The sequence below is a fragment of the Pezoporus occidentalis genome, unplaced genomic scaffold (genome assembly GCF_034315485.1).
Source record: "Pezoporus occidentalis ecotype Australia unplaced genomic scaffold, CSIRO_AGI_Poc_V1 ctg39, whole genome shotgun sequence".
NCBI classification, from domain to species: domain Eukaryota; kingdom Metazoa; phylum Chordata; class Aves; order Psittaciformes; family Psittacidae; genus Pezoporus; species Pezoporus occidentalis.
Window position 1 is genome coordinate 5,519,508 of NW_026915713.1, and position 25,811 is coordinate 5,545,318.

A 25,811-nucleotide genomic window follows, 5' to 3' on the forward strand; every position below is an offset into this window, starting at 1 on the left:
TCAGCGCAGCAGCGCATGCGCGCTGGGCGCGTTTCTCCCGCTTCCCTGCGTGGCTGCCCCGGTGGAGCCGGGCTGGGTTTGTTGCTGCTGCTGCCGCCGCCGCCGCCTTGTCTTGCGGGGGAAAGGGTGCTCCCGCAGGGAGCGGGCCGCGGGAGGGCGGCTGAGGCGGGGGGTGTGGGCCTTGCCCTGCCCGGGTGCCCAGACCTGTGAGGGAAGGAGGCAGGGGCCGCGGCGGCGGCGGCGGCGGCAGCAGTAGCAGCAGCAGCAGCAGCAGCAGCAGCAGCTTCACCATGTCGGCGGCGGGCGGCGGTGCCTGCGGGCCAGGCGGCGCGGCCTGTGGCGGGGTCGCGGCCGGGTCGACCTCAGCGGCGGGTGGCGGGGTGTCCATGTTCCGCTGGCTGGAGGTGCTGGAGAAGGAGTTCGACAAGGCCTTCGTGGACGTGGACCTGCTGCTCGGCGAGATCGACCCCGACCAAGCCGACATCACCTACGAGGGGCGGCAGAAGATGACCAGCCTCAGCTCCTGCTTCGCCCAGCTCTGCCACAAGGCGCAGACCGTGTCCCAGATCAACCACAAGCTGGAGGTGACGGGGGCTGAGGGGGCTCCAGGGCTTCTGGTGTGGGGGCGGGGGCGATGGGCCCGGCCCCATGGTGGCGGCCTTCCTCTGCTTGGGGGTGCGGGGAGCAGCAGGGGAGGCCTAACCCGGCTCAGAGTGTTGGAAGGCCCCGCGGGATTCGGGCATGGCTGTGCTGATGCTTACAGCGTGGGCATGAAGTCGTGCGTCCAAAAAAAGTTGTATTTGATGTCGAAAGCAGAAGTCTTGGGCAACAGGTGCTGCTGACTCGTCTTCTGTTTGCATTGTCACTAGTAAAGTTGGAAAACCTTTTAAAAACGGGACAAAGACATAGATCATAGAATGGTTTGGGTTGGAAGGGACCTTAAAGAACATTTCCAAGCCCCCTGCCATGGGCAAGTACACCTTCTGCTAGACCAGGTTGATCAAAGCCCCATCCAGCCTGGCCTTAAGCACTGCCAGGGATGGGGCAGCCACAGCTTCTCTAGGCATCTGTTCAACATCATGAGACGTTCATAGTCTTTAAAGGTTATAGTCAGTAGTCAAAATGAGGCCATTATTCTGCTTATGAGTAAATGAAACAGAAAAATGGATTGGGGATGGACTTTGATGGGTCTTCTTGTCCCTTTGTACTCTGAGGTAGATCAAATAGCTCTCTGCCAAATTTAGTGTCAGAAAATTAATATTGAAGGTTGCACATCCTGTGAGAAGAAAAGTAACTGTCCTTGCTGTTGAAATTGTTTTCATTCCTAATGCAGAATTTGAGTCAGAGTGGGAAGAAAGAAGCATCAGCTGGAACTGAGCTGGCTGATGCTGCTCAGGAGGGACAACTGTAGGTCCTGTGGCTGGTACAGTAACTGGAGTGCTCTGGGAGGAGATTCTGGAGAACTTCATGGTTGTTTTGTCACTGTCCAACCTGAGTCTTCCTCAGTTTAGTAGGTGATGTTGTTTTGTCCTTAACAGGTGTTGGTATAAATTGCCCTCTTGTCTTTCTGTTACAAATAAGAAGAGTGTTCAAGTGACTTTCATCAGTTAGTTTTTCCTGGGTTAAACCCCTCCCAATATATTCAGTATCTCTTGTAGGCAATGCTTGTTTGAGTTTTACTGCTTGTTCTACTAACTTTCAAATATATGGGAGTAAGGGAAAAAAATCTGAAAAACCATGGAAATATATGCTTTGCAAGAGCATCAATAGACAACCACAGAATTCAGTTTTTAGTCCTTTGTGTTATGCTTATTATAATAAAGGAATTCAAGAGTCTTCAGACAGTAACCTGTTCTTCTGAAGGTCTGTCTTGCAGTAGGAAGTAGAGTAAGTAAATTGGTTTTGCTTTTAGTCAGGTTTCTTCCTGGTATGAAGACATTGTTATGCAAAATAATCCATAGAGTTTAACAGGGGAACAGGATATTCAGAGTAGAACAAAGACCTCATTAAGCTAGGGGCTTTTTTCATTGCAGTCTTTATTTCACCACAATACTTATTGTAGTGATGGCTTTGGTATTCTTTGTTTATGTTGTTATGTTGTCATATACATTTTAGTATTGGGTATGTATGTATTCTGTCAAGCTACACAGGATTAACTGTATAGGCATAGTAAAATAAGTTTTATGAGTTTATAGTAGACAATCAGTATTTATTGCATATTACACAGGGATGGTGGGTGTTGTGTACAGACTTGTGAAACAGATGAGTTGTCATGTTATTTTAAGAGAATGAGTTGATGCTTGGTAAATATTTCTTTGAAAAGTTGTTTCAAGCTTAAATATTTTGAAAGGAAATGATAAAGCTCAGATGCTGCAAGGTATTTTGGTATCTAATATAAACCATCAGGGGCACCTAAATAACTGGAGATGTGTGCCTCAATCTCAGGAAGAGCAAAGAAGCACAGTTAGTGTTTGTAATAGCATAATTATTGTCTATATTTAAGTGCATGAAGTAATTGTTTGATAAAAATGATGTTGTGAATTCAGAGTGAATGCTTTACAAGTGAATAAAAAGACTTTTATGAAATATTTTTATTACTGTAGTATTATTTGGCATCATACCTATAAAGGAGTTTTATCTTTCAAATAGACCTTCAGAAGGTTTAGTATTGTCCTGAAGGTTGTTAATTTTAGGACCTCATGATTATTAGAGCCATAAACTTGAAGTGAAAACCTCCATTTATAATGTCAAAAGAGATTCAGCTGTTCTCTTGAGAGTGTCTTGTATTTTATGTGTACAGATGTCTAGCCAAACCCCTCAGCGTCCAAAATGAAGGCTACAGTTATATATTTTGAAAGAAGTCACTAACATTAATAGTGGAAGTCCAGAGAAGGGCCACGAGGATGATCAAGGGACTGGAGCACCTCTCGTATGAAGACAGGCTGAGGAAGTTGGGGCTGTTCAGCCTGGAGAAGAGAAGGCTGCGTGGAGACCTCATAGCAGTCTTCCGGTATCTGAAGGGGGCCTATAGGGATGCTGGAGAGGGACTCTTCATTAAAGACTGTAGTGACAGGACAAGGGGTAATGGGTTAAAACTTAAAGAGGGGAAGTTTAGATTGGATATAAGAAGGAAACTTTCCTGTTAGGGTGCTGAGGCACTGGAATAGGTTGCCCAGGGAGGTTGTGAATGCTCCATCCCTGGCAGTGTTCAAGACCAGGTTGGATGAGGCCTTGGGTGATATGGTTTAGCGTAAGGTGTCCCTGCCCATGGCAGGGGGGTTGGAACTAGATGATCTTAAGGTCCTTTCCAGCCCTAATTATTCTATGATTCTACGTGATCAGTGGGCTTACTTTTTTTTTTTTTATAACGCAAGTTACTGTATTTTATAACTTTTAAAATTGCAGTAGTTTCCTAATAGCTCACAACTAACTTTACAATGCTTGTACATTTTAATACAAAGCTTTTATCACATTCATAAAAGTGTCATTAGTTGTAGTTTACTTGGGTACAAACGTTTATTCAAGCCAGTAAGTTAAATCCATCTTTAGAAATACACCTTTATTTGGACTAAGATAATACTTTGAATGTGTCAGTGACTGTTAAAAGCTAAGATTTACTCTTGCAGCTGTATTTGCCTGCTGTTGTCTTACTGATATTATTTCGCAGAATCATAGAATAGTTGGTATTGGAAGGGACCATGTAGTTCCCATCCCTCTGCCATGGGCAGGGACGCCTTCCACTAGAAGGTTGCTCTAAGTTCTGGCCAGCCTGGCCTTGAGCATCTCCAGGGCTAGGGCAGCCTGAAGGAAAATCAAATTAATAATATAAAATGATAAATATAATTCTGTTGTTCATGGGTTCCATTTCCTTGATGAGAATTGTCAGGTGTTACTACATACAAGAATAATGAAATGCAGTTCAGACTTTGTTTTATCAACTTTGTCAGCTTAAGATGCATTTTCTGATTGTTACAATTGCTTTCAAGAGGCACAGTGTAGATGGATTGGTAGATGGAAGCTCCCGCTTTAGGACTTTGGTGCAAAAAATGTTTTGTGATCATTGGTTCATACCTACTGCTAGAGAGATGAGTCTAGGTAAAATATTGTATGAGGGATGTTTCTGAATAGTGAAAGAAGTATTCCAGGAAGACAGTAGTTTCCAAAGAGGGAGTTATATATTGCCAATTCAGGGTAAGTTATTTTTAGAAGGAATGGGGATGCACAGTGGATGTATGCAGATAAATTTACTTGTGCTTTCAGGTGGTGAGAGGTTATAAACATACTACTGTGCTACTGACATTTACAGTCCTAAATTAAAGAAATAAAAGCAGGGGAGGTTTTGTTTTCATATTTTTCCTGTCAGTCACAGTAGAACAGAGTTCAATTAAGTAGCTTACCAAAGAGGAGAGAAAGTGTTAGGTGATAGAAGCCACTGAGATTGGCTTCACTTCAGTATGAGCAAATGAAGAAGTGTACTTTGGTGGAGAACGGTTAGGGCCTAAGGCTGTTAGGGCAGCCATTTTAAAGATTTTTTGTGATAATCTGTCTCTTGGAAGGCATTGCAAATCAGCAGGTGCAGGCTGGCAGTCAAGCATGTGAAATTTCAGTAGATACTAATGGTGAGGAAGTTGATAGGATTTGTTTTTCCTGTTTGACTGTCACTTGAGGTGAAAAAATTACATGGTGCTGACTGTGACATTATCTAAATGTCCATTTCAAAAAATAAAAGTTCTGAATAGGGCAGTGTTGTAGAAATAAAAGAAGTAGGCCAATGTGCCAGTGAAAACTCAGCTTGACTTTAATGCTGGCACTTTGACTGCCAATGTGATTCTCTAATTTGAAATGAACAAGCTGGAAAGGAATGTCTGGTAGAACACACCCTGTGTCTTGGTGGTTGTGTTAAGCCAATGTACATGCTGAAGTTAAGGGAAACATTTAAGTATATGTCTGAGAAGCCTATGTATTTTTATGTCCTTGATGAACATGGAATCACTTAGCAGGTTTAGAGGAACATGTTCCTGTAAGGTGAAATCTTCTGTAAGTAACTTGTTGCTATATTGGCTAAAGCATATGTAGAATTATGTAGGTAATCTGAAGATCCCTATTAAACAAACAAACGACCCCCCCCCCCCCAGTCAACTGAACCAAAAAACCTGAGCGTAGGTGGCTGTATGTGCTTGGTGACTTATAGTGTGTGAGTCTGTCCTGTGGAGCACACTGCAGAATTCTAGTCCTGCCTTGTTTAGCAGTACACTCAGTATTTACTGAGATACTATCTTAATTACACTTTTAACTCTGAATACTTTTTCTGTTTTGGAATAGAAATCTGTTCGTACTAGTGTTCTTTTGGAGAATCACTTGAATGAGATTTGATCCAGCTGATTTTATACCCTAAAGTGTGAGCAGTTTTCAGGTATTCAGGAAGTACAGGTTTGCATAAATTTTCTAGTTGGCTTATATACTAAATTGTCATTGACTTGATACATGTAACTTTTCTCACAATAATTACTCCCTTTTTAAAGGGGTCATTTATACTTAATTCATATTTTCCAGTATCAGAAGTTCTGGAAGTCTTTATGAGTTTAACTAGTTTAGTTTCAGTCAGCATGTAGTAAAGTATTTTCCTTTTCTGTGTCTCATTTGTTGGGAGTTGCCACAGGGCAAGTGATAGGGAGCCATTATTTTAGTTTATATTTCTTAGTTTGATTTACTGAATTATGTTTCATAGCTACTAGGACTTTCAAAATAATGGCAGTAATAAAACTGGCAATATGACTTTGAGAAGCTGATTTGCGTTGTCTTAATAAAAGAGCTAGAAGCATGGGCAACCTGAAAAAAAATTCTTTGTGAGGCAGACTGAAATCTGTCAGTGGCAGCAAAGTGTACAAGAGGTGGTTAAAAAAAAAGAAAAAATAAATTTGTGCTTCTGTAAGTAGGTCCAAATAGAGTGATACAGTCAAATATAAAGTAAAATGGCAAGAAACAGTATGTGAAGCAAAATGAAAATAGTATGTAGCTGCATTAACAGGTATTTTAATGACAGAGATTAAAAAGATCAGTGCCTGGCATGTAAATGCTGGTTGATGTATCCATTTATGTAAATGGAAACCAAATTTTTAAGATGCTTTACATGTATCATTATTACGTTATCTTTTAAATGTTGGGAGGAAAAGTATGCAAGTAGTTACATATCCAGAATGGTCTTCAGCAGAGAAGATAAAATGTATGTATTTGTTTTGCATCCTTTTGGTTCGCTGACCAGTATTCTGAATGTTTTGGCAAGACTAGAATGGAATCTGAGAACTGGAGCAATTAATTTGTAGATGTCTCATATACTTCGTATTCTGTATGGGACATACATATTAAAGGTGGACTAAATTAATTTACAGCTCATTTGTGTGATCACTTTCATACACTGCATTTTTACTAAGACTACCTACATAGCTACACTACTGTAGCATTCAGTTAGGGAGTCAGTAGTCATAAATTTTGACATTCATGTTCTTATTAGCCATATGATAAAGACAGTTTTGTTAACGCTTTATCTAAAAACTTGAGTTACATATGTCCTTTTTGGGTCACAATAATAACAAAATAAAGGCTTTTAATTTCATTTAAAAATCTGTAACTACAGTCTTTTAAAACAATTGAAATAGGCTAGTCACTTTCATCACTGGCAAATGGTTATGTTGGAACTGGGGGGCGTTATCAACAAAAAATTGTGGTTCCCAAGTGTATCATTTATTCAGAAACTGTCACATTGTTTAGTTTTGTAAAGAGCACACTGAGATCAGTAGGTTTGTAATCTATTTCATGGTTTCTCATTCAAACCAGCCCATTAAACTTAATAGGGTTGTGTGAGAAATTGCAGCAAATGCTGCTAAAAGGCAGGAAGAATTCAATAGTGAAGAGAAAGGGTAGAGTGTTCTTGTCTTTTGGAGAGCTGTAGTCAAAGTGACAGCAGTGAGTTGACAGAGACGATCCTTTCATCCAGCAATTAGAGAAATACAATACCAAGATGTAATGTTAAGCAAATGTGCTAGTGTCATATCTTGATATCTATGTTGATTTTTTGTGCACATATGGGGGCAGAAGCCACAAAGTAATTGCAGCATTGTACTGTCCTCTGTTGTGTTTTATGATCCTAAATCCTTTAGCCTGTACATCAGAAGGGTAATAGTACTGACCAGGAGTGAATGTTTAAATACATAAACACATACGTTGGTAAACTTTCTGAAGTCTAGCATAAATTACAGGAGGACACAAGTGAAAACACCTTATATAATTTATTTATCTATGAATTTTGGTTTGGTCCCATGGCAAGGTTCATAGGGGCCTCTCTTGTAGAACTGGCCATTAAAAATATATATACCGGAGGTGTTTTATTAGTAATTGGAGTCCGTGGAGCTTTGAAATCTCAGTTCCTACTGATCTGTGAGGAATGATTTGTCCTAATGCAAGTGTCAAACACTTTCTGAAATCGCTAAAGCCTTCCGATTCAGACACTCCCCATTCTTTCCTGTGATCTGTGAATTTCCATGCCACAGCATCCTTTGCTTTTTCGTTTCCCTACAGTTTTGGTTAGTGGCACAGTCTCTAGCTCCGAATTGCATGTGTGCTGCCTAGCTACCGGGCCATTCGTTCTTGTCTCAGGGTGGGTTAAACAAGCTAGCTACTGACTCTTAACTGCTTTTCACTCTGCAGGGGCACCAATTTACTCTTTTCTCCAGCAGCTGTTTTGTGCAAAATTTGTTTGTTGTAGGAACTTTAATCATACACACCTTTACTCCTCTAATAGATCTGTTTGAGTCTTGAGAATAGATTCAATTCATATCAGCAGGGAAGAAAGGTCAAATAGGAAGAAATGTAGACACGGATAAAATGATGGCATTAGACTTCCTTGTTTAGGAAAGTGAGATAAAAATTATGAAATATTATTAGTTTTGTGGTTTTGGGTGGGGTTTTTGGGTTTTTTTTTTTTTTGCTATTCTGCTTGTGTTCAATATTTCTTGAAGTCCTAGCTGCTGGCACTTAGAGATGGTGGAGAAAAATCATCATTCATTTAAAAAAAGAGTTTTCAGACCTTTGTGCTTTCAGAAGGCTTAGTTTGAGAATGAATTAGGTGTACCCTAAAGGCCTGAAATGAAAGGAAAATGAAAAAATCTTTAAAGAATATTTGCTACTTTAAAAGCGTTTGATGAGTGGTTAGCTTATGACTGGTTGGTAATATGATGGATATTTTTGTATGCATCTAGCTTTCCTTTGCTGAAAAATGTGTTATCTAATATGTCCATTATGCTTAGTTTTATTTTGAGTAGAAATTGATATACTGAAAAGTGCATCATCACAAGCCTCAAAAGCATTCATTGCACTTTTTGATGTTGAGAGAATTCTAGTCTTCCTCTCATTTTTATTTGGTGTGGTGAATAATGCCACTGCCATGTCCTAGTATTATTCAGACCCAGATTTACAATTCATCTTGGCTCTATTTTGACTCCTCATGTCTGGTCATTGGATAAATCTTAGGTATTTTTTTAATACATCTGTGAGGTCAAATAAAATTCTTGTCCTTACTGCAGGAATTATTGAAATGATAGCTCAGAAAATGAAAAAGCTTTCCCCAAAGTTAAAAACATTGTCATTATTTTACCTGATGATGCATGATAAACCCAGTCAGTCTCTCTGCCCTCCCCCTGCTCTCCCATCGAAAAAAGAATGCAACTCCCACGGGTTGAGATAAGAACAGTTTAGTAACTAAGGTATAACACAAATCACTACTGCTACCACCAATGATAATAATGATAAAGGAAATAACAAGGGAAGAGAATACAACACCTGAAACTTGCCCCCCCTCAGCCCGACCAAGCACCGACCGATACCTCCTCCAACCCTGCAGTCTCCCGGCCCTTCCGGCTAACTCCCAGTTACCTCCTGGGCATGACGTGCTGTGGTATGGAATACCTCTTTGGTCTGTTTGGGTCAGGTGTCCTGTCTCTGCTTCCTCCTGGCTTCCCCTCCTCCCTGGCAGAGCATGAGGCTCACAAAGTCCTTGGCCAAACCAAAACATCCTTGTTATCAGCTCTGTTCCCGAGCTGAAAGTCAAAACACTGCACTACACCAGCTACCAAGGAGGAGAAAAATGACTGCTACTGCTGAACCCAGGACAGCCCATCACCCCCCTGCATCTAGTTTCCCTTTCATCTGTGAAAGTTAAATTGTTTCCTGTCAACGTGGTATGTTAGTACTGTCATCCCGCTTTCTGAAGTTCTGTATGCTTCTTCTGATGCTTTAGATTTGGAGGTCACGATATTGTCATCTTCTAATGCCTCATTCAAGCGCTGATAGTTATCAGAAATCGTAACTTGCGGTTTTTAGTATGCCATCTGTCTTCCTGTTGTGCAGTTCTATACTCAAATAACTATGTTTGTATTTCTCTTTCATGTTACCTTTATTCAGCATTTGTGTATTTACATTGTGAGCTCTTCAGGGCAAGGTCCACATTTTCATTCTTAACTATGTACAAATGTAGCATAGGATATTTGAGTATGGCTCTGAGATCTCATAGAAATAATTGATTTTTGGTTAGTTATTCTAATGCTCCCTTTTCTATGAAAAATGTACAGGTGGATGAATGAATATTTTAGTTTCTGAGAATTTAGACCATTATCTGAAGAAAAAATTATATGATATCAAATAATTGGAAGATACCTCAGTGATGATATTTGTTTCAAGGTTCCTAATGAAAACCTGTTAAGACTTTAAGAATGCAGGACTCTACATGACCATAAATATAGCCATGGCAGCACAGCCTTCTGGCGTGTCAGCCATCCACTTGCTGATAGTACACTAAATTTAAGCTCTAAATATGTCTTATGTTGCCAGCTTAAAATACATGCTTAGCATAGAACCACATATATAACAAACACAACTTTTGATCCACCGCTCTCATCCTTGATATGCCTTAAGATGGCACCAAGGATAAGGTGTTCCATCACTGTCCCAGGGTCCTCCTTCTTGCCCTTTTTGAAGACCGGAGTGACATTTGCCTTCCTCCAGTCCTCAGGCACCTCTCCCGTTTCCCGTTTTCTATGAAAAATGTACAGGTGGATGAATGAATATTTTAGTTTCTGAGAATTTAGACCATTATCTGAAGAAAAAATTATATGATATCAAATAATTGGAAGATACCTCAGTGATGATATTTGTTTCAAGGTTCCTAATGAAAACCTGTTAAGACTTTAAGAACTCTATGACCATAAATATAGCCAAGTCCAGCATTTAAGCTCATATGTCTTATGTTGCCAGCTTAAAATACATGCTTAGCATAGAATCATATATAACAAACACAACTTTTGATAGCTCATCACTGCTTGAACAAGAAATAAGAACTGTTGATTTAAAATTGAAGGATGTTATGGCTGGACTGTTTTGCCTGGAGATTTTTTATTATTTTTGCAATAATATTTTTTAAAACCTCTGCAGAATAAGTATGTCTGTTGCTTAATGCCATGTTTTATTTTCCTTTATATCCTATGAAAAAAAACAGCATTTTATACATTCTTGGGTTATTTCAATTGAAATTGGGTTTAATTTTCACAGGTGCAAGATCTCTGCGAAATACAAGATACTTGGTAAATGACAAAATATGCCCCAAAATTGAGTAAATGTTTACCCAGCCTTTCAAAACTATTCTTCTGATATTATCTCTGTGTTAGATTGCATGGAAGATAAATGTTGAGTTTTACTATTTGATTAATTTGACGAAGATCTCCAATTTACTCAAACTGTGAACTTTAAATATTTAGAGGTAGCTTCATTGTAGACCAGCGGGGTGATAACCTGAAGCAGTAACTCTTTCTGAAATAGCATGTGTTTACTGGTGCTTTGTGGAAGAATATTAAAAACAGACTTACGGAATTAGCTTTTCTGCCCCCATCCCAAACAGATCAGATCAGTCTTAAAGGCTAGTTTGGTTTTTTATTCAGAGCAGTGAGGAGAAAAAAGGTAGGAAACCAAGGAGTATGTCTTGTATAGTTGTCCATGTATGGATTGTAATTGGGACAGAGAATACAAAGATATTAACAGTAATGTGTCTAATAATTATTGATGAATCGGAGAACAATAATGAATGAGGTACTTCAGAAAAATAAGTGATTCTGTCAGTAATGCTGTTCTTTTTTCTGCGATTTTTTTCCATTCTGACTCCTTTACGTAACTAAGCAGCCACTGCTGAACTGAAGCATTTCTCAGAGCACTTCAGGAAAAGTCAGTGATTGTTGTCCATGACAAAAGGGCTGGAAAAAGAGGACTATTGAAAGAAGAGGCCTGACTTCCTTTAATAAGGAAGAAACTTGGTTATTTTCTTTTTGATTTCAGTAAGCCTTGGCTTCCATTATAAGGCCCAGACCAGGTGCTTCCTATTGCCATTGGCGCTGAATTCCAGTTACAGATCTTGGTTTGAGGAAAGTATCCAAGACTTCAGTGAGTCAGAGACAAATGAGCATATCTCAGAAGGTATTAACTTCGCCAACACATGTCAGAATTTGCACAGCTCTTTCTTCCTTTTATTCTATCTTGTGTCCTGTCAGCTTTTTTCATGATTAAATTGTACTTCCATGAGCCACAGTTCAGTCCTGCTCCAAAGTCTATTGCCTGGGGCACAGACTCTTAAATGAGTTGCCAGAGAGAAACTAAAGTGTTACCTTGCAGCGTGATACTTGCTTAGGCATGATAATTGCTAATCTGCGCAGTTGTATACTGCCGTTCTGTATTAAGAGTTCCTCTTCTGGCTGAATCAGCAAATTACTGTCAAAGGATGTTGTAAAAGTAAATATACTGCCTTCTGATCAACCTCTGCCTCAGTGAAAGTTTCTGTTCTCTATTTGTTGTTTGGTGGCTCTTAAGCTCTCCTAACCATGAAGTTCAATCGTCTTCTGTGGGTGGCTGTTCCTTACTTCTGCCCTCAACTGCTTCTCCAGAAATTCTGGAGCATCCTCAGTGTTGTGGTTTAAGCACGTGGTGTAATACATCACATCTCTCCTTCGACAGTCTTGTTGGAGAGTACACCCAAAAAGTTACCAATGAAAGGATTGGTACAGTTATTTGTGCAACACTGATTTATCCTTGTTTTGCTAATGCAAACTGAAACATTACAATTATATGATTTAGCACCATCTTTTTCTGTAGAGCCCCTGCCTCATGCAGTAAATGGTGCTCTGGCAAAGAATGGCCTTGCCAGTAATTCTTGTTTGTGCTCATCATTTCCTCTGCTGTCTCTGTCCCCTTTCTGGTTTTTACTGAGCAATTGCCAAAACTGAATGTAGGGCTGTTGAATTTCCAGTGGTCTTCCGTATGATTCCTTTATAACAAAGTGAGGGAATGTGGATAAAAAATAGTGCTAGTAAGAGTAATATAAAGGAGAATTAAGTGAGCTGGCCAAGCTGAGAGAGGCAGAACTTCTGTGTAATAATGTAAATATTTGTCAGCCTTCATAGAAGTAGATCACGAAGTTGTAAACCAGCTTGTGGCATTTGCTTTTTGCTGTGACTTTTGTAGCTACATCTGTTCTAGTGGATAGATTTATGACTTTTCATAATGTGTAAACAGATTACTTTCATGATGTGAGCTCATCCCATTTCTCATTTTGCTCTCTTTATTAAAACAGCTGGATGTTAATTTAGATCCTAAGTCATACAGAGTTGCTTGGAGTTTTTTATTATGAGTTTGACAGCCTCTTTGTGATCCCTTTGGAGCATCATTCATGTCACAAGCTGGTAGCATTCTTGCTGCGTTGTAATTTGCACAGGGAAATAACGTTGGTTTGTTGTTGTTGGGTTTTTTGTTTTTTTTTTTTTCCCATGCCAGAACTCTGTTCTGTTACTTATTTGCTGTTCTCTACTAGGTGAGGCTGGACAATATTAAACTGATATATCTGTTCTGCCACTTTCTGCTTCTCCACGTGTTTTGAATTAGAATGGATGAGTGTGTGTGTGGGGGGGTGCAGAAAAAAGAATAAAATTTGTTATGTTAGCTGTTAGTGCCTATCTGAAAGGAGGAAGGCATTGTGGTCTTTTTTTTAAGTAGTATTTTCATTATACTTTATATGCTAACAACAAATAGTAATAAAGTAGGAGCAATATTGTTACACGTTACGTGGAATTGTGACTGGGTACAATGGTGCCTTCATTTTAAGGTCTTAGTTATCTCTTCTCAACTATTACCATCACCTCTTAAATTTGTGATGTTTTCTTTCACTAGTTTAATTCAGGCATGGGTCTGCTTTTGTTTGAAGGTATTTAATCCATAGCAGAAAGACTTTAACAGTGGCTGGTCATTGGCAAGAGTAATATGTTTTTGTAAGTAAGCAATTTCTCTAAATTTGTATCATCTTACTATAGAAGGCAATTTCTGCTTCAGAGTTCTGCAAGGGTTTACAAATTCTTAGTTTTCTGTCATTCTGGCAGATGGAATGGGGCTGCATGCATTTCCACCTTCCTCAATGAAAAGGAAATGCTAACCTTATCTATTGAGGCTCTGTCTGAATGGACAGGGAGAGGTGATTCTGCTCTCTTCTGGGGAATCTGGTTTAAAATCAGCAGAACTCGTGGGCAGGGCATCTGTCACCCTCCTGTCCTGGAGATGTGGGGCTAGGGGGCAGGAAGGGAGATCATTCTTCTCGCAGAGCAAGCTGGAGATTGGCTTGACCTGTCTCATCAAATTGCGCTCTAATGTAGGTGCTCTGAATCACTTCTGGAAGAGTGATGCCTACTTATGCCAGAATTATTCTGGAAGCTTAAGGAAGCTGTCCATCTAAATTATGTCCCTAAAGTTAGACCCAGTATGTACTCCCCACTCACAGTCAAATTCTGCCTGCCTTTTTTTTTGTTTTTTTTTTCTTCACTTTAAACCAGTGCAGACGTTTAAAAGCCATGATTTACATAGTTGAATGGGGTGTTGGCCTGTAACTTAATAGTCACTGTGAATTTGAACATCAGTATAATGTTTTTAGAATATCTATAATACTCTGCGTTATTTCATATGAGAGGGTGGTTTTTTTGGAAGAATTAGTGGCTTTTCCATGTTGCTCTTTAGTTCCAAATTTTTGGAAGCAAAAATATAGTCTGGGAATTTACCAGAACATTTCCTGAGGTAATCTTCTGTGGATTTGTTGGTTTTTTTTTGGTAAATAGTAGACTAAAGCTTATATAAATATAGTTTTATCTTATAAAATGCTGTTAGACCTTCAGGATAACAAGTAATTTGGTAAGCATATTAGCACTTGGTCTTTTATTCCAGATATAAACACTACATATAAACTGTATTTAAAATGTTTCAAAACCACTTTATTAAGAGTCGTTAACCATTTTTGGTTTTCTGGGTATGCATTTTAGAGGTGTGTTAATTCATGGCTTCTCATTTGCCACCTCATTTACTATTTCAGTTAAGCCACTGATAACAGACCAGTTGTAAATTGGGTTATTTGATTTCAGCCTTGCATTAATAATGGTCTTTTTACTTTGATAATTTTTTAGTAAGATTTAATAATTTTAAAATTCTAAATTGTGTTTACATTGCTGTGGTTGTAAATCCTATGTAGGTTTCATAACATTGCCCTCTTTGGGAGTAGATGGACATCAGCATCACATGCTGTTGTCTGTGTGAGGAAAAACTCAGCTCTTGTTACATTTGCACTGTGATTGTTTGGTGGTGGGTCTGTGGATGAATGAAATTTGTGGCAGTTGGGGAGAAAAGTCTGCAAGTGATTCAGTGCTTAAATTGGGCTGCAGAGAAACTTGTGATGGCATGTACTGTTGTCTGTACGCAAATGATGTATCTATGTATTTACAGTTTTGATGACCCCATTTAATCATTGCTCTAATTCCTATGATGGATTATGTCTTCACAGGCACAGTTAGTTGATCTGAAGTCTGAACTGACAGAAACACAGGCAGAAAAAGCAGTATTGGAAAAGGAAGTGCATGATCAGCTTTTGCAACTCCATGCTGTTCAACTTCAGCTGCATGCCAAAACTGGTCAGAATGTTGATTCTGGGGCTATTAAGGCAAAACTGGTGAGTATGGTGGCTTGCATGGAGGATTATATTATACTTTTCCCTCTCCTGGCTGAAATCCTTCCTTGGAAGGTGCAAATAAGCAGGTTACAAATCTTCACGTTAAAAATGTTAGAAAGTTATCTTTTTTGGTTTTATGTAATGTTTATGGTTGGTTGTTAGCAACCATTAAAAATAACATAACAGCAAAATAATAAATAAGAATTTAAGAAGTTGTTTTTTCAAAAACTATTTTCTAGTGGTTTCTTTAGGAGAAGAAAATGTTCTAGTGGTATATAAAGCTTTTCTGGAGACAGAAGTTGCAAACGATAATAACTTCCAATGTACAAATACAACCAAATATTGACATATCTTAAAAACCTTGAAGTGAGGTAAGCTTGTTTTTCTTGTAGTTACACTCTTGATAATAGTAAGAATGGGTTGTTTTGCCGTACAGAGAGAGGGTAGATGGTATCACAGTCCTCTCTATTGTCATTCTTTGAGAATGCTGCAGATGCATCTATGGTGCTTTCCATTGCTACATGCAGCACTGTGATAAAAGAACTCAATAAACCACTGATAATTTTGTACAATACGGTTTTTAGAAACATAAACCTCCACAAAGCCCACCAAAAGCGAACAATAATTATTCTGTTCAGTTAGCTGTCATGACTGATAACCAGAGTGTAGTCTGCCTCATTAACTATCGGTAGCACAGATTCAACCTCTAATACTACCAAGATTTTATAAATTAGAGAAGTAAATGTATAAATTGTGGTTTCTAACTGTTGGCATAAATCAAAGTCTAGTTCTTTGGCTGTTTTTAGGATTGCTTCACAGGTTGTTTGCAAATGTCTAGTCCCCACATATGTGGAATGTTAATCTCCTCTGCTATTTTGTGTTGTGATTTATGTATAATAAAACACAGTGATAGACTATAAGGCTTAAAGGCTGTCTAGGCTACTCACTGAATAACGGGAGTAACTCAAATTCTTCCTGTTTCAGATCCAAAAGCTATGCTCCTCAGTGTACATACTTGCTTATTCAGTATAAAAGTAACATTTTCTGCACATAATTTATTCTCTATTGAATTACAGTTTAAGCATGATGAAGTTTCTTTAGGGTTGTTAATATTTATGGCTCTGTAAATAACCTTTAGTTAAAGGTCACCAATATTTTCTAAGTTTTAGGCTGCAGGTTTATGTGTTGCAAGTTTTTTAAGCTGACACATCACTGTGAGTGGTTTTGGTCCCTAAATTGTGTTAGTGAGGCTTAATTTATAAATGACAGAGTAATACTCTTAACCTTTTTGCTTCTCTTTGCCTTGTTATAAACTATTTTTAAAGATACATTAAATCTCCATGCTTTTGCCAGCAGTCTTTTTCCCACAGGTGTCTGTAAATACATTGTACTTTTTTTAGATTTTCTGTGCTGCTGTTGAATTTTATTGACAGCCTAGAATGATACTCTCTCCTTTATTCCATTTAATTCCTTCTTTTTTTATAAACATCAGGACTAATCTTTTGAATTTGCTTTACTTTGCCTTCAGAGATTTCATGGGTTTAGTGGAGAAAAGCTCAAGTTTAAACTGCTCTCGATACAGAAAACTATAAAGGTCTGGAAAGCTTGAGCAAGCAAAATTGAGGCTGCTTAAATGACAATAAAATGGGAATTTTGAGGTTTAGGTAAATAAAAACTGTCATGCTGACCTTCTGGCAGTCAGAAAGCTTCTGAGGGCAAATAAGAACTCTGTCAACAGAATATGCAGTGGGGAAATAAAGTTCTGTACTAGTTAACTTCTTGCTTTCTTTGTTAAAGGCAACCACTCTTCTTGTGTATGGAGGCTCCCAGCATAAATGTGTACTCTACAAACTGTAAAATGTTCCTAGTTGTGAACAAAGGCACATTTAAATGTTTTGGATTGTTAAGCAATTGATAACATCATATAGTTGAGGCCAAATTCCCTTTTAGGAGTGTTAAGTCCAATCACAGTAACTCTTTCGTTGTTAGAGTATGAAGTTGCGTAGTTGAAATTTTTTTCTTGAATTTGGTAGATGATTAGTCTTTCTTGCTACTTCTTTCCGTCCTTTATGTTCCTTTTGTAACATATATTTTGTTATTCTTTCTGAAAGGGAGAAGTCAATTATCTGCATAACAGATGTTATATTAAAGAATGTATTTTCTGTGATCCTGTCAAAACTGCTTTCATGCATTTTGCATTAACGTGCTATTCTTTATAAAACGTCTTGGTATTTTAGGACAAAATGTTGTTTTCAATACTACAATAAAGGTTAAAATATTTATTAAGATTTTTAGTAACTTTAACTGCAAAATACCAAAATTCTGCTAAGTACAGTTATAACAATGTGCTTGTTCTTTATGGCTTCTAATAAAATAAAAAATCTGCAGGTAAATTTCTTTTGGAGAAAGTAACTTATGTTTCATTTGCTTGAAGTTCCTGTTGCCTGTTTCTCTAATTATGGAACTCTTTTCTTCTGTCTTAAGTCTGTCCTTTCTGTGGATGAAATGGTAAGTATTCTAACTGCCCTTTCTTTTTATGTTTTAAGCAGTCCTTTTGTGCAGCAACTTTTTATATGTATGTGTTGGCCTAGAAACTCACAAAACAGATTCAACTTTTTGCTTCTTCCTGTGAGTTGGCAAGATGCCATGTAGTGATTTTTCTTTGCATTTTTCGTTTTTCTTTTCTAGTTTTGGTGCTCTCCTTCCTAAGTCTGTATGTGTTTTATTTATTATTGTAACAGCTAATTTGGGGTGGTATCTGCAACTTCCCATTCTGAAAGACTGTTCTGGCAGTGTCTCAAAAATGTTAAGGTGTTATACAATTTCTAAAGCATAAGCACTGTACACATTTATCAGTGTAACACGGAGTATTCTATGTGTTGTATTTAAAAAAACTTCCTGTCAGCCTTTCTTTGTTTTCCCTTTTCTCAGTTCTTCTAACGGGCATGATTAAAATGATTTACTGGCTTGTGTAATAGCCCAAAGCATATAAACACAGTAATATATAGATAAGAAGAAAAAGTGAAGTAATGTTAACTTTTATCTTTCAGTCTTTCATAGCGATAGACTTGCAACTTTTTCAAACAGCTTTTCCATTTTTATTATATTATATACTTCATTATCATCGGTCAGTATTAGCTCATTGAAAAGCCATGGGATAGCTGGTAACTGTAAGCTTTGAATTTCAACACTGCAGTTGCATTTTTGGTTTAGTGGTTGGGGGTTGGTTGTTTTTTTTTTTTTTAATATTACCAATGGAAAATATATTTCTATTTTGCAGAACCTATGCAATTCTATGAACACTAGAAAGCATAAAACTGTTCTGTAGCTTCCTCAGGTTTTTAAACATTTTTGAGACTTTTGGCACATCTCATGATCATTGTTCAAGATGCGTTCTTTCAGTACATCTTCAGAGATTCTGTATTGCAGACCTCTTGATTTTTTTTAATCCATGTGGTGATCAATTGGAGACAGGCTAGAGAAGAATGGCTTCTGGGTGTAATTTTCCACCTCAGTCGCAGAACAAGAGTCAGTAATTGAGAAAATAGGAAGAAAACACTTTTATGGTGTTATGTTGTTCCTCATATTTTAGGTACAACATTTAAGATACATAACTAAAAATGAATCTTAGAAATACGACATTTGACTTTTGGTTTAAATAAAACTTAAATTACAAACCAAATTCAGAGAAAATCAGTGGGAAATTTCAGCTTGCTTGAAGTGTGGTTTTAGTGTTGGGATTTTATATTGTTGGATTTTTTAAGATGTTATATGGTTTGTTTTTTGTTTGTTTTCAAACAGTAATTTTGCACTGATTCATCATTTAATTACATTTGTTAGGGTGGGAATCTCCATGTGTAGAATCTCTGGCTTTCTTTTTGTGGTATTCAGGCTAATTTGGAAATGTCCCTGGCTGGGCACATCTTGGTTTTTTTTGCATGAAAATAATTGTAATTTTAAAAACACATGGACTTACAGAATGTTTCCTTCATATTGTAGTAAAATCTTATTAAAATAGTTAAAGGATATTGTCAAATTGAAATATTCAGTGTTTTTGTAGTCACATTTTAATGGTAAAAATAATCTTTTTTTTGTATGAATCTGCCATTTGAACACAGGAGAAAGTAAGGATGATGTTCAAGCTACTTAAATTTTCTCACCTTTCGATGCAAGTTGAATGCAAACCACTAGCTGCAGTGCCAGGGTTGCTGCTTGCATTTTTTTTTCCTGCACGCATGTTTTGAATGCGGGAGAATGTGTGTTCAGAAACAGTGAGTGTTCCTTTATTAGCTTCAATGAAAGCTTTTTGACATGTTTTTTCTTTTGCCTTTTTTTTTTTTTTTTTGGTAAAGGAGAGAGAACTTGAAGCCAACAAGAAAGAAAAAGTAAAAGAAGCTCAGCTAGAAGCTGAGGTGAAGTTGCTGAGAAAGGAAAATGATGCACTTCGTAGACACATAGCTGTGCTTCAGGCTGAGGTTTATGGAGCAAGATTGGCAGCCAAGTATTTAGATAAGGAACTAGCTGGAAGGTATGTGAATGAAGTCAATCCATGTGCCTTAGCATGAGATTTTTCTTGTTGTTTTCTTCCTTTGCATTCCCAAAGGCATGTCCAGTGTTAAGACCAGGTAGGAAAAGTCTCACATTTGCAGTTAACTGAACAAGATCTTGCGCTAGTTGCTGCGTGACTGTGTGCTAGCCAGATGAAGTGTATGAGTTGTACAATGCATTGCTTTTTCAGTTGTAATACAGCATGTTGTTTTACTCTCCTTTTCATTATGTAGGGTCCAGCAGATTCAGTTACTGGGCCGAGATATGAAAGGACCTGCTCATGACAAGCTCTGGAATCAGCTTGAAGCAGAAATACACCTTCACCGGCACAAAACTGTTATTAGAGCTTGTAGAGGTCGGAATGATCTAAAACGACCAATGCAAGCACCACCAGGACATGTAAGTTGAAATGATAAGCCATTCCTTCATAATTTCCAGCATCTGTGGAAAATGAATGAGAGTTACTTTTTAATTTTTGTGATTATTCTTACTTCAATATTGTGTTCTTTCAAATGTCAATTCTGAATATATAGTTCTTCTGTATGCTGAAGGATACAAAAAGTATTATGATGACATGCTAAATAACACGTCACCATAAATGACCATGAAAGATGATACAGTTCTTTTGACTTGCCTAGGAACACTCAGTCCTTTTGAAAACTGAGCCTCTGCTATGTGTGTGTTTAAATGCGAATTTAACAGCATAATTTTGTTAACCTCAGTTTCAAAATGTAGAGCTAACTTATTTACAAAAACTAAGAATAACAACAACTTTAGGATTAGTTTGAAATGAAGGTAATTTTTAAAAATGTCTTTACAGGCCATATAAATGACATTCTGTAAAAGAATTGAGTTTTCTTTCTCCCCCCTCCAAAAGTTACTTTATAAATAAAACCTTTAAAAGGCATTCATTGTGGGTAGCCTTGCTAGAACTTGCCCAGTTTGGCACATGACCTGTTAGTCACCCCAGTGTTAAGTTCATAAAACCAGACATTTTCAGAGAAGTGCTTTACTGTGAGCTATTCTAAATACTTTAGTCAGATGGATCTCATTGCTTACGTTGTTGATTGCATATAAAATATTGGTGGACAAACGTGTATGTGTGGTTTGAAGGGTATGCATAATGGTGTAGTGGCTTAACAAAATGAATAACCTTAATTTATTTAGTCTCTCTTTTTGTTTTGAGTTGAATGGGTTTTTGTATGGTTCATAATAATAAAAATAAACTTGAGCAAGCAGCCTCTTCTTTGGGGTGTATTACATCATCTTCTATAATTTGATCAGTTTAAAATGGCAGTTTACATCACAACTTTTCAGCAGTGATCAGCATTCCTTCATGTAGTTCCTTTATACTTCTAATATATGGCTGATTTCTTTCTTTTGAAGTTAAGTTCTGTGTTGTGCATCACTCAACACTGAAATAGTTGAAATAATTTTTCTCATCAGGAGTTCATAGGGAGGAATCTTTTTCTGATTTCGTGTCCTGTTTGTAAAGGGGCACTGTAAGTTTGTCCTGCCTGGAGCTAGTCTAAAACTCTATTGCTGGTACACTGTCTGTATATAATTCAAGAAATAAAAATACAGAAATGAACTTTTGGTTCACATGTTTATATTTCTGCTATGCTTATTTTTTATTGAACTAGGATCCTGATGCCTTAAAGAAGAGTCAAGGTGTTGGTCCAATCAGAAAAGTTTTGCTAGTTAAAGAAGACCATGAAGGACTAGGAATTTCTATCACGGTAAATACTTGCATTTATTTTCCGTGACACATAAGAAGCAATTTGAAATTGTATTTATACTGCTGTAACATATTGGATCAGTGAATGTATTGTTAGAATGTATGAAAAAGAACATATGCAAATCCATAGCTATGGTCATAGAACTTGCAGACTCATTTTGGTAGATCAGGAAATAGGTAACTGCTATTTTATGTAAAACTTAAGATTTCAACTTATGTTTAGGATATAGACCAGCAAATTAGCCAGTGGTGAATTTCAGGTGTGGTAAGTCAGTAGAAGAACAGAAACAATCTGAGAACTAAATTCCAAATTTTGAAAATTCTGTTATGCTGTTATTCTAAATATGAATATTGTTTCTTACAAGTAAATATGGTGCCTGATACGCTTTTAAAATGAGGTTTTGATGTTGTCTCATCAGCTTGTATATGACTTGATATATTTATTATTTTTCTCAATTGTCTCCTTTGACTCTGAATTTGAAATTTGTCCATTCTTTTGTGGGGAAAAGAATTCAGGGAAGCATTCTCTTTCTCTGATGTATGCTTTCTAATTTTCTATAATAAAAGTTGAAATAAGTACTTTAAGAGCAACTACCATAATGATGATTTTACGCTAATGGATGTCTCAGTTAATTAAAATCTACTTTTTTTTTTTTTTTCCCCAATAGGGTGGGAAGGAGCATGGTGTTCCAATACTGATCTCTGAAATCCATCCTGGACAACCTGCTGATCGATGTGGAGGGCTGCATGTTGGTGATGCTATTCTGGCAGTAAATGGAGTTAATCTAAGAGATGCCAAACATAAAGAAGCTGTAACTATTCTTTCCCAACAGGTCAGTTGAGACCTGTTATCCATAGACACATTTAGGTGCTTCCTGTGTTCTATTGAATTACTTTGAACTTTAATGCTTTCTGATAAGCACAGTGTTATGCTAAGCTGCAGCAATTCCTGAAGCTGTATCACCTAATACTTAACCCTGTTATGTCTTGCAATTTAAGGCGAAAAATGCTGAAGTCACTGTTTGTAATGTATTGGCACATAACTGGGAAATTCAGGTAATTTTGGTAAATCTTAGCTATAGAGCTGTTCTTCTTTAGTCAGTAAAAACTTAATTCAGACACATATCCAGAATATTGAACACAACTGTAAATGTCTTTACAACAGTGAAATTTATTTGTTTTAGTAACCTAGCTCATCTCAGTAATGCTACTGCATAGCTGTGAAGTAGTAAGTAAATCTGTAACTTTTGTTTTATTTTAGAGAGGTGAGATTGAATTTGAAGTAGTGTATGTTGCTCCAGAAGTTGATTCAGATGATGAAAATGTAGAATATGAAGATGAGAGTGGACACCGTTATCGTTTGTATCTTGATGAATTGGAAGAAGGTGCACATTCAAGTTCTAATAGGAAAGATGCAAATGTGGATGTCAAACCCTCACAAGGTAAACATTCTAAAATCTGTTACATGCAGTTTAATTCTGAAGTGTCAATATTCATTGTAAAATTAATCTACTGTTAGTTAACCTACTCATAGGGTGTCAGCTCTTTTAGATGGTCCCTCATTTATTGGCCTGGTTTACTTAGACATAACTAACTAACTTAATTGATTTGTGTGGGTTTTTTTCCTGATCAGCTTTTCCCAAAGGTAACAATTCAGATCTGTTCTTACCTTTTCCTGACTCTTGTCTAGGAATAGTTAATTCCCTGACACTTTCTGCTGTTGGCTTCTTCAAATACATGTTTTAGATCAGAGAAGTATAGAAACAGTTCCTGTTTTCCTGTCATACTATGTTCTGCTAAAAACCTATTAGTTCTTATTTTAGTGGTCATTTCATTAGTGTTTAGTGGTCATTTTCACTTTCCTGTTTCTGAAGTAAGGCTCACTGATACGTCACTCCCAAAATTGCTTCTCTTCCTGAAATAAAATTTCTTTTTAAATTGCAGTCTTTGATAAGAAGCCAAGTATTGATGGACATGAAAATGGAGACCTGGGGAATTCAGTTGAAGGTCCGTTAGAAGACACTGCACCCAAGTTGCCCTGTTCTGCTGAGTCTTTATCCTAAAAACAAACAGACAAAAAAAAACAACTGGACAGATCCCGTCTTTGCGAACAATTGATAATCAGTATTGACTGCTCCAAGATGCATATACTAGTGTAGGTTGTAAAAGGATGATTAAATGTCAAAAGGAACTGTATTACTGTTGCCTGGAAAAAAGGCGGTTACCTCAGGGCTTCATTGTGAGCAATTCTAAATGTGGAAAACTGTCTTTTGCGTGACACACAGTAGTTATCTAACACATGGCATGTGAAATGAATTTTCTTTTAATAATAAGCACCAAAGCATGGGATTTCTAAAAAGGGTAACTTGAATACATTCAACTTTTGATCTCATTAATGTCCCCAAGGAAGCAGAATGAGATGTGGACAGCTTCATTTTGACCCTTTCATCCTTTAAAGGGACAGATGATGTTCAGTTTGGTGTGAAACAAGCTTTAACTCTAGAAGGATGGAGGGGGAAGTGTACCATTGCGTCTATGAATACTGTACTTAGGATTTTTGAACTGTAACTTTTAAAAATAAGTTGTTTTTTTTTTTAAATTTCTCAGAACAGTAAAAACCAGAGCTTTTACTTGAGCAAAGACCATCAAAACCCAAATGGGACAGTGGAGTACTTGCTAATCGTCATCCTTCAGCCCATGATCATTTTATATGTGAGATTTTTGGCGTTGTTTTAATGAATTCACTGCCAGTTGTTCCATTTGAAACATGCTCTGGAAGTCTTTAAAGAGAGTATTGTGGGATTTTAAAAGCAAAATTAGTTTTGAAATGTTCACAATTATGTGGGCCCTTTTGGTATTTTTTTCTTTTCCCGAGCATCATCAATTTAGCATTCATTAGCATACCATAGTATGGTTACTGCTAATGCAGAGTGGTGTGAGTTGGTCATCATTAGCCTGACCTTATGAAATGCTGAGTGCTTTTGATGGGTACTGAACATACTCATTTCACATTAAAATAATCTTTAAAGAACTGAAAGTTGAGTACACAGTACTTTACAGGAGGTGCTCAGAATCAGTCGGTGTCTGGCCCTATCTGTGTTATGTTACAGCAGTCATATTAACCTATAACTCTTACTGTTGAAACAAAGCGTTACTTCTTTTGTAAGAGCAGTGTATCTTAAAATAGTTTTTAATTGGTGTACATCTAAAGGCCCTCAGCATGGCTGCAAATGGGAATGTTGAGGATGGTTTTCTTGGCCAGTTTCACATACTCCATTTGTAGATCTTTTGGGAAAGTGCAGCACTCTCCATGTGCAAGCTCTGCGTTGTAATCACATTTATTATTTCAGCATGCAATGCCAGCTTTCCTGTTCGCTGCTCTGCAGGCTGTTGAACTGTAATGTGAAAAGATAAGATTTTGTACATTGAGAGAGGAACTAATGTGAAAAGACATCTTTGTAAGTGTTACTGTGTAGGATGTACATACATAAGAAAAAGCCTCAGAGGCCTTTAGATAACATCAACTAATCTTATGTTCTAAGTTGTGATGTAGAACATGGTTACTTGTCTCTCCTAGGAGCACTATATATATGTTTATAGAAAAAGCTGAAAAAATGTATATACTTTATTCAAAGATTTTGCTATTTATAAATCCCTTAACTTTGCTATTTACATGATCATTTTGTGTGTGTGCGCGCGCGCATGAGTTCCACTTACTCAGTGGAATAACATTATTTGGTTCATTTTGTATAATAGTCTGTGTCATACAGCATCCTGTTGAAGGTTTTTAAAATAGTCAAAGCTGTACAGTTTTCACCAAACAGAAACTAGTATTTAAAAATAAAGCTGTGTGAAGAAGAAACAAGTCCTCAGGCATGTTTCTTTTTCTGAAGCTTCAGAAACTTGAGGACACATTGCTGTGTGTTAGCAGTTGAATCTACTGCCATAGCTCTGCATCCAGGTTTGTGTTTTTCCCACAGCTGTCCAAGCAGAGTGCACTCTGAAACTGCCTGTGGCCTGGAACACCCAATGTCCTCTCTGTCGGAAAGGATTGTTCAAAGCCAAGTAGTCTTGTCTTTGAAAATCACCGCTGTATGAAATCTTCCTGCAGTTGTAACGAATGAGTCTTGTCCAATTAGTCTGGCGCTAAATTTGCCTGTACAGTTTCCCTTTGTTTGAGGGAAAGGTGAAAATTTTAATTTATTTGTTCTTCCTTTCTTCTTTGGCACACCTTATTTTCCACTTAATACTTTTGATCGGTTTTAGGCTGAAATGGGAGAGTGTTTCTGGAGTTATTTTCCTAACATTCCTTGTCCACCAGTTTCTCATCATGCTGTGCTCTTCATCTTACGAAAGTTGCTGGACCCTTTCTCTGCTCTTATCCTGCCTGTGTTTAACCTTTATATGAGATCAACAGAAGGAACAGTTGCTGAAGAGAATGACTATGAGTAGATT

At 37.5% G+C, this 25,811-nt stretch overlaps 1 protein-coding gene across 1 annotated transcript; it reads left to right on the forward strand.

Moving 5' to 3' along the window:
- On the forward strand, positions 1-25,221 carry GOPC (golgi associated PDZ and coiled-coil motif containing). Its single transcript, XM_062632435.1, is given in 10 exon segments — positions 1-192; positions 195-584; positions 14,906-15,070; positions 17,555-17,578; positions 19,423-19,598; positions 19,852-20,017; positions 21,262-21,357; positions 22,025-22,189; positions 22,618-22,798; positions 23,301-25,221. Coding segments are annotated over 10 exon segments (1,659 nt in total). The 5' UTR covers positions 1-15; the 3' UTR covers positions 23,420-25,221.
- The last annotated feature ends 590 nt before the right edge of the window (positions 25,222-25,811 follow it).